We start from the raw sequence: 19880 nt of genomic DNA, 5'->3' as shown, positions 1-19880 counted from the left end.
ATGTCCTAAAGCTATCTTCAATTAAAGAAGTTAGGATACTGATGGGTTTAATCTGGCCGTCATTTCTTTTGCTAGCGTGGTACCTTCAACTTTTCAAGTGCCTTGAGACAAACTCTTGTGTAGGAGCCTAGCACGGGGCTTAAGAACAGAGACCTCATTTTGATTTTTGCTTTTCTTACTTACCAGTTGATGTCCCTGGACCAGTTCTCCAATATCTAGTCTCTAAGCCTTCTTTGGTAAAAGGGGATAATAGTAGACTCTAACTGGGCCAGTGGTTGTGGTAAATCAAAGCGATAGAAGCCAATTGCTTGGTCTAGTGTCTGGCATAAGAACTCAGTATTTGCTGTTAGTGTTAACATTGATTCCTCTTCTTTTTCCTCTATTAGTGTAACTATTTGATTTATACAGCTGTCTTATCATCTCTATTTTTAACAAACGAGGAAACTAAGACCTCAAAGAAGAGCTAGTTATTGGATTTCACTGGCATGGTTTATCAATCAGAATTTGGTTTAGTTTCAAACAATAGACACTGTAAATAACTGTAGCTTTATACCAAGTTTAGAAGTCAGCTAACATAGGGGTGCTTGGGTGGCTCAGTCGGTTAAGTGGCTGCCTTCAGCTCAGGTCAGAATCCCAGGGTCCTGGATCAAAGAGCCTGCCCCTCCTTCTCCCTCTGCCCCTGACCCCTCTCCCTCTGTCCCTCCTTACCACTTGTGTGTGCGTTCTCTGTCTTTCAAATAAATAAAATTAAAAAAAAAAAAAAAAGAAGTCAGCTAGGGTAAGTCCTCCAAATCTTTTAATATTAAGCCTTTTTTTTTTCTTTTTTCAACATTGTTTTAGGTTTTCTGTGTGCCTTGCATGTCGATATAAATTATGGAGTCACCTTGTGAATTTGTACCATAAAAAAACCCAAATCATTTCCTTAGGCTTATTCTTTATCTTAGAGGAGGCTACCCATTATTTCACCACTAAATGTGAAGTTACCTGTAAGTTTTTTTTTTTTTTTTTTGCCCTGTCTGATGGAGGAAGTGGACTCTTATTTTAGTTTGCTGATAATATCCCCCCCTTTAAAAATAATGAATGAATGTTGATTTTTGTCAAACGATTTTCTCACATTTGTTGAAATAACTGACTTGTTTAATGTGCGTGTGTAAAGAATTTGTGTTCTGAGTCTTTGAGTGTGGTTTTATACTAATATTAATTAGGTCAGGATGGTTCAATAGTATTTTGAAATATTGTAGACCGGAGCTCATGCTGTCAATTTATTCTATTGGGTAATAAGAAAGAGGTCCTTTTCTGATGGAGTCTGTTTCTCCCTCTGACAGGTTTTTCTTTTGTATATTTTGAAATTCTCTTATTAGGTATCTGCACATTTAGGGTTGTTATATCTTTTTGATAGACAGCCAAGTTTTTCATGTTAAATGGCCCTCCTTCTCTCTGATAATACTTCTAGCATTAAAGCCCACCTTTGCTGGTATAATATCGCCACACTAGGTTTCTTACGCTAATTTCCCCCTAATGTATCTTCTCCCATCTTTTCACGTCAATCTTTATGTCTTTTTATTTAAAATGGGTTTCTCTTAGAGAACATGTAATTTGGTTCTCCTTTCTTTTCTGTCTGACAATCTCTGCATTGTTAGTCATTTGCATTCAGTGCGATTATGGATAGGACTGGTTGCTGCTTTCTGTTCATCTACCATGTTCTTTATTTTATTCTCCCTTTCCTTCATTCTTTTGGAAAAATTGAATACTTAGAAAATTTTTTTCTCGAGTTGATTTTTTAGCGATATCTTTATCTTCTGCTATTGTTTCGGTTCTTAATTTTTTGTTGTCCTTTACTGGTTGCTCTGGACATTACAGTATCCAATGACGGTATAATGCTATCAACCACCCCCCTCATTCTTCTATTGTTGTCATGTATTTTCTAAGTATGTTATAACATTATGATTCAATATTGTTAATTTTGCTTCAAATATTCAGTTGTTTAAGGGGCTCAGTCATTTGGGCCCCTGACTCTTGATTTCATGACCTCAGGGTCGTGAGATCCAGCCCCACTTTGGGCTGCACACTCAGTGGGGAGTCTGCTTGAGATTCCCTCTCCTCTCCCACCCCCCCCCACTCGCGTGTGTACTTTCTCTCAATAAATAAAATCTTTAAATAGCTAATTGTTGTTAAATAAAGAAAAGGAAAAAGAACTTATTCCCAAATGTACCATTTTCAGTCTTCTTCATTTCTTCCTACAAACTTGCATTTCCATCTATATTATCATTCATATTCTGCTTGAATAAGACTCCTTAATGTTTTTGTAGTAAGGTAGGTATGTTGGCAACAACATTCTCTTGGTTGTTCTTTATCAGAAAATGTCTTAATTTAGCCTCATTTTTATTTAAAGTTATTTTCTCTGGAAATAGAGTTCTTGGAGATAGGTTCATTCTTTCAGTACCTTAAAAAGTAATTTTATTGTCTTTTGCCTCCATGGATCCTAATGAAAATTCACCTGTAATTCTTTTCATTGTTCAATATATGTATTTTGGTTTTTTCTTCTGGATACTTTTAATATTTTTTTCCCTAGTTTTGGGTGCCCAGTAATTTGACTATGAGGTCCTTGTTTGTTTTCTTTGAATTTATCCTTCCTGGGGTTAACTGAGCATTACTGTGTATGGGTGATTTTTCTACCAAAGTAGGGCAATCTCTATGCTCCATCATCTCTATGCTACAGACAGTAGAATGAATGAAGGGATAAAATAAAACAGGGCAAAGGGTGCATGCCAACTCTCTTTTAAGGAAGTTTCTCAGAAGCAACCTCAAGAGATTTCCATTTATATCCCATTACCCAGAGTGTTGTCATTTCCATCTGACTAAAGCAAAGACAGCCAATGTAGCCATTATTCTGGGCAGCCGGGTGACCAGCTGTCCTATTGCTGTGAAAGCAGAGGAGGCAGATATCAGCGAGGGCAAGCCCTTTCTGCTACACATAGCCAGCAAGTGACAGAGGAGTCTGACAGGTCCTGGATTACCTGTTTTCACATTCTTGGTCCTTCTGCTGCACCCCAGACGTCAAGTGTTACAGCAAAAAGCACTGGCTAGAAGCTTGGATTTGGGAGTCAGACTCTCGGTGTTCAAACTCCATTCCTGCCATTTACTAGCTGTGTAACCTTGGGCAAGTTACTTGACCTTCCTGTGCCTCTGTTTACCCATCTGAAAAGGAAATAATAGTACTTAGCTCATAGAACTGAGACCAGGGTTCAGTGAGTTAATATAGCCCAACCGCTTGGAATGGTGCCCGGTACGGACAAGTGTTTGCCATTAAAAGACACTGTTTCAGCAGCTTGTCCTTTTGAACCTGCGCAGAAATGCTGTTAGAGATGCCCCCTGCCTACCACCTCTTCCCACCATGGCTTGCTCTGGAACCCCAGCTCCATTTGTCAGCCTCTCTGGGTGGCCCAATATGTTTAGAGAACACTGTGTGAGAACCACCTAATTCCAAAACACTCCCTCTTGGATATCTCCCAGGACCCCTCTTCCCCCCAAGGATTCATGTTCATGTGAAATTTGATGACATCCCAGAGATTGGCTGACAAGCCCACCTCTCTCCCATTGCCCTAACCCCAAACTCTGGGTGTACCTACAACCTGGAATTTCCCTAGAAGCCCTGCTTAAAGGAAGGAGCCTCCAACATTTATTGAGCACTGCCTGCCATTTTGTTTCATCTGACACAGAAGGGGTCATCCTCGTTTTATATGCAAGAAAATTAAAGCACAAAATGATTAAGTACTTCACTCAAGGTCACAAAGCTAGGAAGAAGAGCCCAACCCAACTTTAGTTTTCTGGCCCTGCCTTCTTTGTGTTATAAAACTTTGTCCCTTTCTCTCTCTGGAAGCCATTTAAGGGGTGGCTATGAAAGGTGTGAATCATTTACAAAGGATGTCCCATTAATCAGAGGATAACAATTGCTTGGGTGATGGAAAAAGAGAAGTTGCTGGTCACAGCTGTCGTGTCTTAGCTTTGGACTTCCGTGACAGAATACCGTCGGTGGTTGGCTTAAACAAGAGACACTGATTTCTCACAGGAATGGAGGCAGAGAAACCTGCGATGGGGGTACCAGCCTGGGCAGTTCTAGTGAGGACTGTCTTCCAGTCCTCAAATATTAGCATCCACACCTATGAATTTGATTCCTATCCATATGTGTCTGACCCCCAGTCCATGTCTTCTCCCTTATATCTCTTCCCTGAGCACCAGGTCTGCATAGTTAACTGACTGGAATAAACACAAAAGTACCTCAAGCCAACAAGTGCAAAGCTGAGCTCATCATTACACCCTGGGAATCTCCTCCTCTGTTGGCCATTGCGGTTGGTAACACCACCGTCCACATTGTACCCCAGTCTGGAAAAACACACGTGTAGCTGCTTCTTACCGAACGCCTGTTATTTGCCAGTCACCGTGCCAAATGTTTTCCAGAAGTTTTCATTCCAGCTTCGTAAAAACCGTGTGCTGTCAGCATCACTGTGCCCATTCTGTGAACGCAGACACACGAGGTCAAGAGGATCAAGGACCTGCTCAAGGTCTTGCAGTTGCTCATGGGCAGTATCTCCCACGTTGGCTCCAAAGCTCATGGTTCACATTAAGTCATACACAGAAGGCATGTACACAGGGTCCATAGATGTGTTTTAGCTCCCAGAGAAATGACATATCACTGTTTTCAACTAGGAGGGGTTCCAACAAGAATCCAGATCTCAGATATTTCTTGAAAATTCAGAGGATCTGGCAAAGGGCTCCACCTCTCAAATGGTAACAGAGAGCTACAGGTGAGCGGCAGCCACCCCCGTTGGAACATACTCAAGGGGGCATGCTATCTCTGGTCTGGCGCAGTCCGCACCACTCCCTGCTGTCTTACTGCTGGCCCGCTTCTGTCGTCAGTGCTGCCGGCCTGACTCCTGCTGTCCTTGGAGTTTAAGGCTTCTGCAACCTTGTGTCCCTAGGCTTTCCCCTCTCTTTCATTCTTGCACCATCTAATTGGTCCTTGAACTGACAGTGTTGCTTGTGAAATCATTTACTGTCTCACATTCTTCATCCCTAGTGCTACAAATTGTTCCTCCTAACCTCTCACCCCAATTACACTAGTAAACACCTGGTTTCCTGCTTCCAGTCTTGATCGTCACCAATTCACTCTCCACACTGCTTGCAATTAGGGATATCAAAAAAACAAGAATAGGTGATGTCTAGGAGCTTCAGATGGAAATGCAGACTGCTTATGGAGGTGTGCAAGACTGTTCGCGATCGGACCTCTGACCGGGGACCTCATTTATGTTCACTTCCCACCCTCCCCTAGACCTTACTGAAATGTGGGCTCTCCCCAGTCATGACCCTTCACATCCCTTGCATATTTACTCATCTTTTGCTCTGCTTGGAATATCCTATGCAGATTATGTGAATATTTATAATGGAGTCTACCAATATGAATCTAGAGTGATTGCCTTTCTAAAATTTGTATTTTTTTTTTCAATTTTGACTTGATGGATGAGTCTTCTATTTCTTTTTCCATTCAGATACAAACAGGATAGAAACATGAGTCCCAGTTGTGTTTATACACCTTAACTCCTTAGATGGCCCATCACTGATTTCTTTCTGTGTCATACTGCAGAGTAGCAAGAGCTTGGGCTTAGTACCCCCACTGTGCCATCCACTAGCTACATAAACTCCAACAGGCTACTTTACATATGTTTCTGTGTCACCACTGTCCCATCTGTTCAGTAGAGGCACTAAGGGTTCTTTTATCATACAGTTATAGTGGGGTTCAGAGAAATAATGCATGGAAAGGGTTAAAATCATCTGGTGGACGCTAGCCCCTAGGAGATGTCCACTCTGGCTCTTAGTCTTACCATTCTTATTTTTTTTTTTTTTTTTTTTTTTTAAAGATTTTATTTATTTGACAGAGAGAGAAACCACATGTAGGCAGAGAGGCAGGCAGAGAGAGAGAGTGGAGGAAGCAGGCTCCCTGCAGAGCAGAGAGCCAGACATGGGGCTCGATCCCAGGATCCTGGTATCATGACCTGAGCTGAAGGCAGAGGCTTTAACCCACTGAGCCACCCAGGCGCCCATTACCATTCTTATTTAATTCATTTACTCAGCATTAGATCAGGAGCTCTTTCAGGAATTTTGCTACATATCTTTTTAGAACCCACAACGACGTTGTAAAGAAAATAATTTCAGCTCTTTTCTGGATGAGGCAGCAGATTAGAGAGGTCGGGGCTCGCCTTGGTCATGTTTGTCCCATGGTAATAAGTACTTAACATCTCCTTTTCATTCAGAGTAAAATGGAACGCATCTCATGAAAGATGGAATTAGATTCCATTCCAGGCTGTGAAGGGACTCTTTGGAGAATTCAAGTGTTATTAAAGCCAATGTGGGATATTTTTAGTACAGTTCCTAAAATTTAAAAACTACCGGGAAACTTTTTAAAATGTTGAAAAGCATTGGATTTTGAAAAGGTTTTCTATTTTTGGACAGAAAAACACCAAGTTGATTATGCCAATTTATGAGGGATGCTTCAGATAATTAAGTCTGGGAGCTATTTTTGTTTGTTTTATGTATTCACTAGGTCCTTAGCAGCAACAACAGATATTGCCAGTATTGCCAGGAGTTCTGTGTGAATATGGGTAAATACAAACTTAAATGTAGACTAGGAGGGGACGTCTGGGTGGTGCAGTCAGTTAAGTGTCTGCTTTCTCTCAGGTCATGATCCTGATGTCCTGGGATCGAGCCCCATATCAGGCTCCCTTCTCAGTGGGGAGTCTGCTTCTCCTTCTCTCTCTGCACCCCCCATCCCCACTTGTGCTTTCTCTCTCTCAAACGAACAAATAAATAAAATCTTTTAGAAAAATATAGACAAGAAAAGTTGAAGAGAATATTGGAATAAAAACTATTAGTAAAATTATTTAACTTTGTTTCTAAAATTTGAACCATCTTCATTTAATTTTCAAGCTGCTGCTATACTGTGAATAGGTTTTACTAAAGCATTTGAAATCCCTGCATGGATACACAAACCTATAGACCCACACATACCTATGTACACTTTTTAAAATTGAGGAATACTGAAACACATATACAGGAAACAAAAAGAAATAGCCTCTACAATTAGCACATTTAATATTTTTAAAGAATTTAATGCTTTCCTGAGGTAAAATTTAGATACAAATTTCATTTATTTTAGGTACATAACTCAGTGCATTTTAGTAAATGTATCACCACAATGCGATATTAGACCATTTACATCAACCCCAAAGACAGCTGATGGCCATTCAAGGTCATACCTGGTCCCAGACAAGCACCAGTCTATTTTCTTTATCTACAGATTTGCTTTTTCTAGACATTTCTTAGAAGTGGAATCACACAATATGTGTTGTGTTTTAATTGTTTTCTTTCAGCTAAAATAATTTTTTGGGATGCATCCACATTGTAGCACAAGTGAGACCATAGATCCTTTTTACTGCTGTGTAGTATTCTGTTATATGGCCACCAGAGTTTATCTATTACAGTAACCAAATATAAAAAGTATATATTCAAGGGGTGCCTGGGTGGCTCAGTGGGTTAAAGCCTCTGCTTTCGGTTCAGGTCATGGTCCCCGGGTCCTGGAATCAAGCCCTGCATCGGGCTCTCTGCTTGGCAGGGAGCCTGCTTCCCTCTCTCTCTGCCTGCCTCTCTGCCTACTTGTGATCTCTCTCTGTCAAATAAATAAAATATTTTTAAAAAGTATATATTCAAGAAACTGCTAACAGTGACTCTTCAAAAGAGAAGAATGGGGTGGAAGGGATATGAGAGAGAGATCTTTTCATTGATTACTATTTTATATGGGTTTATTTTTTAAAATTCAGGATTACATCTTTTTGAAGCAAAGGTAAGGAATGCCTTTCCCCCAGAAATGTGTATGAAATAAGAGGACAGAGTCCTCCACTGACCCCAGTCCCACCTTCCTGAAGGTAATCACCATTAATTTTTTTTGGCATCTTTTTAGACTAATTATTCACACATACGTATGCCCATGTACACCTGTAAATATATTCACGTCCCGGGTGTCTGAACATCTGAGTGGTCATATATCTTACATTTGAACAAATTGGAAGCCCAGGGCTTAATACTTTAACCCCCCATTCCCAAAGCTAAGAAGACCTGCCTTCCCCCTACGGTTGGGTTGTCGGTATCTGGAAACTGTTAAATGAGTTAATCACTTCACCATGGGGATATTTAGGAATGGACCCAGATTGTTTATTTAGTTTTTAAAGATTTTATTTATTTGAGAGAACGAGGAAGAGCACAGAGGGAGAGTGAGAAGCAAACTCCCCGCTGAGCAGAGAGACCAGTGTGGGGCTGGATCCTGGGACTCCAGGGTCATGACATAAGCTGAAGACAGAGGCTTAAGGTCTGAGCCACGCAGGTGCCACCTGCACCCAGCTTATCAGATATGATGTGTGAACACAGTTTCATTTATTTTTTACCCATTCCCCTGTCCGCGTTTTCTGGCAGGATACTTCGGCGCGGCCTGTGAGGAAAAGGTGGACCCGTGCGCCTCGTCCCCGTGCCAGAACAATGGGACCTGCCATGCGGACGGCCTGCATTTCAGCTGCAGCTGCAGCGCGGGCTTCACGGGGCCAGCGTGCGCCCAGCTCGTGGACTTCTGCGCGCTCAGCCCCTGCGCGCACGGCACCTGCCACAGCGTGGGCACCAGCTATAAATGTCTTTGTGACCCAGGTCGGTACCATCATGGAATGCGAATCCTTGCTCTCTCCAGTCATAGACTTTGACCTTCTCTAGTGCGTCTGGGCAGATGTTGGCTCCCCGGATGTGTTCACTTGTCCATAGACACGTCCCCCACTCACTTTCTCTTTAGACTTACTCTTGGCAGGGTTTTAAAAACACGATGTCCCCTCTCCATGAGCAGGTCACAGTCATGACAAAATAGGAAAAGACAAGTAAGCAAAATAAGAAAATTAAAAATAGGCTTGATCTCTGAACAGCTTAATTATTTTTTAAAGATTTACTAGAGGTCATTCCCCAGCTTTTACTGGATTGCATATCTTTTAATACCATGTTCTTAGGTTAATGGAATATGTTTTTCTTTTTTAATGGGCATAAAAAGCAAGACACAATCTATTTAGAATTTTCTCATTTATTAGCATTCTTACTCTGGGCCCTGTATGTGTTATTGGACCTGTTGTGCCCTCTGCAAATATTCAGAAGTTCCAAAAGTTTCTTTTCCAAAGATCTTCTGCCTTGTACTGATTTTTTTTTTTTTTATTGTGTAAATTTAAGACTCCGAAGTCACAGTGATTTCTAGCCAAAATTTGTGTCTGCATAACCTACCTGTGTGGTCCTGAAAAGAACGCACACATGGGTGACTCTTTCTGGTCTGGTCGTTTCTGTTTTGCCTCCCTGTCTTCTTCCTTGTAGGAGCTAGCTAGCCCTTCAGAATGCAGAGGAAGCGCGGTTCCTCACACGTGTGTCTGACCCACCCACGTGGAGGCCAGTTCCCTGGTTTTGCTGGAGTCTCAGGTCTGCTGGTGCAGTGCCTTCCACCTGATGCCTGGTCCCCTGTTACTCCATTTTCACCTGCAGACTTCTCCTTCTGGACCCCATACACTTTCCCTGTGCTGAATTCCAGCAGTCACCCTTGATATCACTTGCTTGGTCTTTAAAACATTATATTAATTGTCTTTCTCCCCACTGGGGGTAGGAGTAAGTGTATTTTATTAGTAACCTTTGTGTAACCATAATAGCTCCAAACCACCATTTAGTGAACACGAATCTGTCTAGGTTTTGAGCTGGGTGCTTCACATCTGTGGTCCCTCCCTGCAAGCTACATCTCACTGAGCCACATTTATGAACTGTGTCATACTTGCTTTAGTCATGTGCCTGTGGCCATACACCCAAGAAGGGGCTGAGTGCAGAGGCTGACCCAGGTGCCATGGTTCCACTGCCCAGAACTTTCAAGGGGCACATCTCATACTCATGAATCAGTGAAGGAATTAGTAGGAAATCCAACTAAGCATTGAGGGGTATTGAAAAACCTTTTCATGGAGGGGAGCCTAGGTGGCTCAGCCAGTTAAGCATCTGATTCTTGACTTCAGCTCAGGTCATGATCTCAGGGTTGTGAGATCAAGCCCCATGTGAAGGTCTGTGGCTCAGTACAGAGTCTGCTGTCCCTCCCCCGGCCCACACTCTTGTTCTTTCTCAAATAAATAAATAAAATTCCCCCCACCCCCTCGCCAAAATATATATGAAGAGAAAAAGAGAGAAATATTGGAAGGGATTGATTTTAAGGAATTGGCTCACATAACTGTGAGAACGGGCAAGTTCTCAATCTGTAGTGCCAGACATCAGGCTGGAAACTCAGGCAGGGTTTCCTTGTTAACAGTTTTGAGCCTGAATTCCTTCTTAAGAAACCTCACTCTTGCTCTTAGGCCTTCACCGGATTGGATGAGGCCCACCCATGTTTTGGAGGGTAATCACTTTACTCAAAGCCTACTGCTTTAAAAACTTATCTCATCTAAAAAGTACCTTCCCAGCAACATCTAGACCAGCGTTTGACAACACGTTTGGGTGCCGTGGCTTAGCCGAGTTAACACATGGAATTAAGGCTCACAGTAGCATTTTTGGGTTTCCCATTAGACCTTGAGGTGAAGAAGCTTCTCCACCTCTCCATCTGCCCTGAGATACTTTCCCTTGACTCCCCCTGACTCCCTCTGTCCTCTCCTGTCAGAGCCACGGTGGAAATGGGAATGGCTTCCTCACCGGAAGCCCCGTTTGCTTCCGTGTGCTGGGCCCTACGTGTGCGAAGGAGCTGGTCCTACTGAGGAGGGGGCAGTGCGGGGTGGCCCCCTTGCCTGTTGGGAATGTGGGGCATGAAAACCGCTGTATTTGCACATGAAGCAAGCTGCAGTGGTGCTGGGGAGAACACGGTCTCACTCACATCGGGGCTCCCTAGGGCGCTGCTCCCCACGCTCCTTGTATTCTCATGCGTGGTGTCTACCCCCACCCCCCCACCCATCGGAAGCAAAATCGTTCTGTCAGGAACTTCCTCCCTCCTTCAACACCAGACCCCGGAGAGTGTTGCTTCTGTCCGGGCAGCCCCACCCAAAGAGAAATCAGGTATGTCAAGACCAGAAGGGAGCCCTGTTTCCTCCTCCTTTTCTCCTCAGACTTCCTTTCTCGATCATACTAACTTTTTCTTTCTGTTTAGTTGGCCTACTTTTAAAAGTTTCTTTCTTTCTTTGTTTATTATTTATTTTTATTTTTTAATTTTTAAACCTTTAAGTGGAATGTAGTTATTTAAAGGTAAATGTTACTTTGTGTGGCTGACAATTATGAAAATGTTGTTTAACACTGAGTTTATCGACAGGTACGGGCAGGCTTACCTGGGTCCTGCATAGAAAGTATATTTCCTATTCTTTCTCTTTCCACACTGGGAGGTGAGAACTGACCTGGGAGACCCCCTCCGCTGACTGTCCCCATAGGAAACTTAACAGGACTTCTCTGGACCTTTTTGTATTTTTATGAAGAACATCTTAGATTCTTGTCCATTCAGTGACAGTTGGTGTCACAGCCTAGACTGGGACAAGTTGCTGACCGTGGTCTGCTGTGTGAGAGTGTTAAATGTGGCACGTTTCCTGGCGTGGAGTCATGAGAGGTATTGCCCTTTCTTTCTGTCAATGGACATTCCAGCATTTATTTATTTATTTATTTATTTATTTAAAGATTTTATTTATATATTTGAGAGAGATCGGGCCCGAGCAGGGGGTTTGGGGGAAGAGGGAGAGGGAGAAGAAGACTCACTTGCTCAGCAGGGAGCCCAATGTGGGACTTCATCCCAGGACCCTGGGATCATGACCTGAGCTCTGGCAGATGCTTAACCGACTGAGCCACCCAGGCATCCCCCAGGCATTTCTTTGTAAGGTGAAGAAGGGTAAGGTATCTCTTGTTTAAATAGCACTTTCACCTCCTGTTCGTCTCTACTCAAACTTCCTTCCTGGCCAGCTGGAGCATTTGGCTTGGTAATAGTCAAATGTCCAGTGTCCCCTTCGGGAGGTGAGGAACCTGGTGATTGGAGCTGAAATGATGAGGGGACTACTGACTGACGATCAGTAGATGCTTTATTGAATTAATACAGTGCTTATATACTCTTAAGATCTGGATTTCTACAGGATATGGTTATGCAGAGTAATCGTGTGCTTACATGTGAACAATAACAACTTATTAATGGACAGAAAAGCAGACTTAATGACTTTCCATTGTAATCAATACAATGTATCTTAGAGGGGGCATGAAATTACAACATGCATCGTTTCATGTTGATTCTGGGCATCAGTCCCAGCAGAGCTCCTGTCCTCCTCTTCTTGGAGCTTTCTCCCAAGACACGACATGACCCCGGTCCCATCGGTAAGGATGCAGGTTGTGTTCCAACAATCCAGCCACTAAGTTGCCTTGAAAAGCCTGGAGAGGCATGGATTCCCTTCCATCAGTCCTTCATCTCTTAAGGGTGGTCTCTCCCTGGGGCAGAGCCTTGGAGTTCTTGTCAGAGTTCTGTCTTTGAACTTGGGAGATAAAATTGCTTTCCGAAGGGTTGCGTCCTCAGATCATTAAGTGACATTGTGTGAAATAAAAAAGGCATCTTAACATCTGGGAAGAATTTACATTTTAAGAGGTGAAATGACAATGCTCTGAATATGAAATTTTTAGTCTTAATCCTTTGGAGTACGTAATTGCTTTCCCACCAGTTTGCATAATAGAAGAATCTCACGAGAGTCGGTGAAATTGGGTGTCTAGCTGCAGAGCAGCAAGGCTGATCATCTCTACGGAGAGCAAACAGATCCTATTTCATAAAATGACAGCAGATTGAAATCATGTCAGGTTGGTAATTAGTTCCCGTCTGACAAAATGCCATTTGGATCACTGCAAATCAGATTTGCCAGGTGCTTTATTTTCAAACCTCATTTTTAGCTTATCAGGCTAGGGATTTCTGATGGGATTTTAAAATTAAATAATAAAATGTCAGCACTGAGTAATCACTGAAATATTATCTTTCAGTGACAGTGTTAAGTGATAGGCTATAAATACTCCCCCCAACATGGCAAGTTGAAGTCTCCCCAAGACTAGAGAAATGGAGAACATGGACCCTCGTAAGTAAGCATTGTGGGGGGGGGGTATCACAGTGCGAAGAGCTTGCTGGGGGTGGGGTGGACATGCTGACAGGTGGAAGCCATGGTGTTTCACGCGCCCTCAGTACAATGGAGGCATCTGCAGATGCCGTTTGGATGATGACCAACACTGGAAGGAATCCCTGGCTGGAGGCGGTTTGCCCGAGTTCACTGATCTTGGCCCCGGCCTAATGCAACTGAGTCATTACTCTGACCTTGTTTGTTGAATTGAATTAACCATGCCTTTATAGAATGTGCCTTAAGTTAAGGAAGTTTAAGACTTTTTCCAAATAAGTTTTTTTTTTTTTAAAGGAAACTGTAGTAATTTCAGGTATTTTTTACATATGCCTTCTGCGTGAGCTGCACCTATGGTCTCTGAGGCCTGAAGGGCAGCTGGCATTGCTTCCTTCAAACTCAGACTTGGCAATATCGGCATTCTGATGGTCTTCTGGAAACACAGTCTAAGGTAAGACTTACTGCTTAGGATTTTAATAACAATTCAACAACCATAAAGAAAAAAGCACACCTACAAGATATGAAGACATTTATGTCTTGCTAACGAATGCTTAATTGCATTTAGATTCTTGGATAAGTACAGTGGACAGCTTTCATCTTTTATGAACCAGAAAACTTTCTTCACTAGGTTCACTAAGAGGGAGACAGTTCTTGTGTTTAACCAGCTCTAAGGGGTTCCTGGTCTACATATCATTCCTAAGAATTGTAGATTGCCTGCGATATATGGTCTCCTTTCCTTACATCCCAGCACTGCTACCATGTCCTTCTTTTGTTACATTTCAAAACATGATATCTGTCCTCCCCATGGGGGCCCCAAATAGAGCCTTGTCTACCTAGCGAACAGCTGTAATAATACTTCTTAATCTGTATTTACCTAAGAAAGAAATTTAAATCTCTCTTGACATCATGATGATAGTAAGAACTCTATATGAGGGCTTGTTGGATAATTATATATAGGCCTTGAAGGTGTTAGAAGCTGGCCTCATGCTCCTAGCTGGGCCATTGTGTCTCCTATTGGACACAGGGACATAAGTAATCTCACAGAAACTGACACCAGACATGGTCATTCCAAGGCCATGATAAAGTGAGACAAACAAGACCATTTCATAATTTTAAGTACAGACAAAACCAAGATCACCATGCAGTCCACGTAATACCACACTTCTCTTTCTCTCACAAATAAGTGGAGGGCTAGCTGCTTCTTCACCAAGCACAGCTTTAGCCTTGAGCTAGCTTGCCTTTGCTATAGATCAGATATATTGAGATACTCGAGCATAGAGCTGCTTCTGCTTTCTGACTCCACCCTAGAGTGAGTCCTCCCCAGATCATCCAGCTGGAGTTCAAATCCTGTAAGTAGCATCTAACCCCCTTGTATTGAGACACCCCCTGGTTCCCATGATGTGTTCCCCCTTGTTGCATTGACTGGACTTAACTGATTGAAATGCTCAAAATACTGAAATTTCAATCAATTGAAGTTTTGTGTTAACAGCCCAATCAGGATTTCCAACGAGTTGGACAGGGAAATGTTCTGGATTTAAACATAGTGGGAGGATGCTATGGAACAAAAGTCCTGGGTGAGGGTGGGAGGGGGAGGAGAGGGGAGATTCAGAGAACAGGAGATGCATTTGGCTGCCAAATAAGATGCCCTGGGTGCGGTAATGGTGGTAAGGCTGAAAGGCTCGCTGGGACACACTGGGGAGACTCTAGATGCTGAGTTGGGAAAATGAAGACTTGGGGACCTTTTGCATTGTCTGGGAACTGATCCGTGTTTTAGAACGATGGTTCTGATAGGATTGGGAGATTTCTAGGGAGAATGAGTGATTCGAGGAAGAATGGGGAAGAAAACACATTCTGGTAGAATTAGATATTACAGGTAGATTTACCGTCAAGAAGAGATGGTAAGACAGCAGAGCAGTCAGGAAGCTCAGGCAGGTGGAAGTGAGGGCTTGGACTTGTGGCAGTGGGAATGAAAGGTCGGACCTAAAATCTAATCGACAGGTGGAATCGTCAGAGTTGTCAGCTGAATGCAGGGAACGAAGGTCGGACTGGAGCTCAAGATCTGTCTCCAGCTTTAACTCGGGAAACTCAGAAACAGGAGGATGTGCAGAAGCAGCCTTAAGCGCTCCCAACCCCCCACCACGCCAGGAGACACTGAGGAGTCGGCCCCTGTGGTGTCGACAGCTGCTGGCATGGCCATACTTTTCTCCATTTCATTTTTATTCTCATTTGGGGGGCATTCGGGGAGAATTAGTGATATTGCCTTCTTTAGGCTAGTGACCTGCGGGGTTACTAGAAGGGGAGAAAGGATGCCAGAAATGAGTGAAGGGCGTTGCTGTTGGAGCATATGAAATGTTTATGAGATCCTTGACATTCAAAATCTATTCACAAGGCTGCTTTTTAACCTCGCTTTAAATGGCTAATCCGTACATATGCAAGTGTTGATGAGACAGCCTTTAATTCCAGAGGATTTCTGTTCCTTCTTCTCCCACTACTCCACTAAAATTCAAGTAGTTGAGAGCTCATTCGTGGCCGAACTCTTGTTGAAAAGGAATGGGGTTTACCTACTGACTGTAGGTTTTAGAATAGTCTGTGAGGACAGTGGAAAACATGGACATCACCTTACCTGCACCTTACCTGCAAACCGGGAATGGCAGCTGATGATAACTTGGGGCGCTAAGCTGTGCATATCCGGGAACGGCTCTGTCGGAGACACTTTGCCAGCCCAAGATTGCGGGAACTTCTCATGAAGTTTATGGTCATGAAGATCAGATGGGGACGTATTTGAAACTCTTGTATAACTAAGACATTGACTCTTACTTTGTTTGGTGGTTGGGAGTTAATTACGATCTGATCGCTAATGTTTTCTCGCTTGCTGAAGTCTGGGCAGCTGGAATTGAGAACTGAGAGTCAGCATTCTTGCCTCTCTTCCCAGCTGTGATGGAAAGGGGCCTGGCCGAGAACTGAGCCGAGCCCAGCTCAAGTCTCAGCTTTGTCACTGAGCAGCTGCATAGTTGGTCTCTGGCTGCCTTAATTTCCTCTTCTATGAAATGGGGGTAAACCATTAAGCTCAAATGAAGTGATGCATACTGTCTTGTATTTTGAAATCTATAAAACAACGAAGCAGTTGTGCAAATGTCAGCTATGCCTTTCCCTGGGAAAGATTGGCGAGGAATGATTAAATCTGTGCCTGGATTCTTTTCACGTGAGGTTCAAGGCTAGAGCTGGAGTAGAGGAGGGATCCATCTTCATGGCCATAGTGAGTACAGGTGCACCTTCTTGCAGGACTAAGTGATTGCTTGCTGTGTGGGCTCTCGGTGGCTTCCGTGATTAAATATTTAAGTGCCCGGTGCAGGGCAGAGCTCTTTAAGTGAAATGGCTACTCGGATCCTCACAGTCCTTAAGTCGTGACCATGATTGTTGCCCTTTCTGGGCCCAAGACTACAGAGCTAGTAGAGGATGAAGCCAGGATCAAACCCTGGGTGTTTGGAACCCAGAGCCTCTGTTAGCTCAGAGTAAACAGGAAATAGGGGGAAACTGTGACTGACTCACTAGTGATGAGTAAAGGACTGACCAGATTTCAGATTTCCCAAGCAGTAGTTGTCTTAATAGCTACCTCAGAAGGACACATGAAGTTGGGGTTCATTGGGATATCGCTTCAGCCATATAGATCTGGGTAACTCTCTTTGTCCAGGCAGCTTTGCCTCAGTAGCTTGCGTCTATGACAACTGCCAACATCCAGACTCTGTGCCAGTCACCTGACAAAATTCTCTCTTCCTTAACCCCAGGCTGTAGTACTCCTATTTTCCTAACTCAAGGATGGAGAAACTGAGGCAGTGAGGGTATAAACAGCAGGAGGCGGGGGTGACAGAGCCCCAAATTGAGCTGAGTTGTCTAGAACTGAAACCCTTAACCCATAGGCAGACTCTCAGCAGAAGCCTGCTTGTGCCCCTTCCCCCAAGTTACGCATCAACCTGGGCTCTCACTTACGTTTGAGCCAATCATGGGAGAAGCTTCTAGACTCCTCTTGTCTCAGCACAGCTCCTGAAATGAGGCTTGAAAAGCAGCCTTGGTTGTGGTCTAGCAAGTGGCTAGACATGACCAATAGTTCCTTCCTTCCCAGCCCAGAGAAGCACAGTTCTGACTTGTAAAGGGATTGAGCTGCTGGGTGGAGGGGGTGGCGGGTCGGGGCTGGGGGTTCTTCAGCTTTTGTTACACTACAGATTCAGCTCCTTCGAAATGGTTGCTGGGGGCTACCTGGGCCTGGAACTTAGGGCTTCATCTCACCTGACGGCTGCTGCTTATACCTGTTTAGAGAAACTGCTGTCCTGTGGTTCAAATGAGAGATAGAGATGTGGCCACATGACAGATTTGTCACCCTTCCACTGAGGTAGTCTCCCTTGTGGGGTGGTGATTCTCACTCCTGGGAGCCCCAGTGCCCAGAAGCAATAAGACCTTTTTTTCTTAGCACTGAAATCTGCAAGTCTCCGGCGTTGACTATTGTATGACCCGACACCTTCGATGCTGTTTCTTTTCACTTGACTCTGAGAATGTCCCTGAAATGTTCTTTCCTCTTCACAGTTGGCTTTTGTTTTTTCGTTCTTTGCCTGGAGAGAGCTTGGATGTCCTAGCTTCCAGTGTCACTTCTTCCTACGGGAGTGGCTCAGGGGCAGTGTTCTGTTGTCAGTGTCCATAGTGGAGGCGTAGCTGGGCTCCGGAGCCCCAGGGTTGGAGCCTCTATGACAGTGTGCTGTCGTAGGGGATGGTCTGAGTTATAGGGTGACCGATGGCCGGCTGCATCCCGAGTCCCAAACAGACAATCCAAGAGGAGACTTGCCTGCATGTTCTACTTTTTTTTTTTTTCTTTCTTTCCTGGCCTTTTAGTCTTCACTGTGCTTTTAAATTCTTTATTGATTTGGATTTGTCTAAAAACCTGCGGACAATGCCCTGTGTCTGTTTTCTGGTTTTCTATCATCGTCATTAATTTTCCATTTAAGGGCACAGGATGAAAGTTGCTGCATATGCTGAGGGCTTTTATAAAATTGCCTCAATTTTAATGACGATTCTGAGCCCCTGGGTGTGCCTGCTGCAGTGATACATGACCTCTTTTTTTTTTTTTTTTAAATTCCAGCACATCGTCAGCTCAAAAGTCCTTACTGATTTTGTGGAGCAGCGTGTCCTCTCCAGTCTCGCCAGGTGCTTCCTTATGCAATGCCACAGTGCTCCATTTTAAACCCCATTTGGCATTAGAGGATTTGGCTGGAGAGATCATTAGCCGTTTGGACAGAAAGCTTAATGATATGTTGATAGTTATCAGGCTAATGTTTCATTTTTTTCAATAGTAGATGGTTTCTGATGATACAGATGAGAGTGAATGTCCAAGGCTTAATTCATTAGTAAAAGTATGTCTTTTAGATGGGATAAGCCGGACTGAAAGTCAGTGTGGACTCAGGAATATATATTGTCGGGTGGTCTGATTTGGGGACAACTTCCCTTCATCTTTTACCCCCTAAAAATGCCTTTGCTAATAGTTTGCTAAAAGTTTATGCCTGTGGTTTTATTCTTTTAAGTGAGGCAATGTAAACCCCCGTATTTGTTAATTACTGCTGCGTAACAAACTGTTTCAAAATTTGGTAGCTTAATACAATCTATCATTATTTATGGATCTGTGGTTGATAATTTGGGCAGGGCTAGCTGGGGTGTCTCTTCTCCACCCACGTGCTGTTCGGTGCTCACTCTTGCTTTGTGGTCAGCCGGTTCGTCAGCTGGGGCTTGGCCAGTCCTGCAGGACCTCAGCATGTGTCTGGCACTTGGCTGGAATGACGGCGGCCTCTGGCCGACATGGTGTTCGCCATCCAGCAGACCAGTCGGGTCTTCTTCACAGGGCAGCTGGGTTCCAAAATCAGCAAGGGCGGACAGGCCCAATGCACAAATATTCTTTATGGTTTCTTCTGTTGTTTGCTAATGTCTCACTGGTAGGAGCATAAAATTGGCCAAGTCCGCAGATTCCTTTTCTCAATGTGAAGAGCTATGGAGAGACTTTGTGACTGTTTTTTTTTCCTTTGTAATCTATTATATCTTAAACCTACATATGTGAGGAATGTGAATGAGTTTAATATATTTATAAGAATAGCTTTGAGGAGGATAGTTGAAAAATAGAAACAGTGTGCTGTTATGACGGTTTGAGTGAAAGATGGGGGTCCCACAAGGGATAAGGAATATCTGGGAGACTGTTGCTTTCCTTACTGTGGAATTTCTTCACAAGTCTGTATAGACGGAGCCTGGTCTTCGCTTTATGTCAAAGAAATTCTATTTTCTACTTTTGATTATTTGTATTCATATTCTACTAGGATCTGCCCTTTTGATTTTTCACTGCTTTATAACCTCTTATGTGAATAAGTGCCCTATTTTTAAGCGTCCTCAATGATCACTTAGTAGAGGCAATAGGGACAGAACTCAGGATGGACTCAAATAATTGAGTTCTGATTCTAGATCATTTGCGTTGAGAAATTCATAATCCAGTTGCCTCAAGGTACAGTTCTGGTGGTTCCTTTTCTCCACAAAGTTCTTTTTTTTCCCTCCATAATAACTATTTTATGTGTGTCTGTTTCTCATTTTGAATTTTTAATGTGAGAAACTACAAGGGATAATATACAAAACCGTGTAGTCATTACATATTCT

The 19880-nt window shown here is 43.4% G+C and overlaps 1 protein-coding gene across 1 annotated transcript in view; it reads left to right on the top strand.

Moving 5' to 3' along the window:
• Nucleotides 1-19880, top strand: part of DNER (delta/notch like EGF repeat containing) — a 315286-nt gene that overhangs the window by 241989 nt on the left and 53417 nt on the right. The window contains exon 8 of the mRNA XM_032355065.1: nt 8521-8745. Within this exon, the coding sequence (XP_032210956.1) occupies nt 8521-8745 (225 nt within the window). The remainder of the gene's footprint in view (nt 1-8520; nt 8746-19880) is intronic.

The sequence above is a fragment of the Mustela erminea genome, chromosome 8, assembly GCF_009829155.1.
Source record: "Mustela erminea isolate mMusErm1 chromosome 8, mMusErm1.Pri, whole genome shotgun sequence".
Taxonomy (NCBI): Eukaryota; Metazoa; Chordata; class Mammalia; order Carnivora; family Mustelidae; genus Mustela; species Mustela erminea.
The sequence above is the reverse complement of the archived record's forward strand: the minus strand, read 5'-3'. Positions and strand labels throughout refer to the sequence as shown.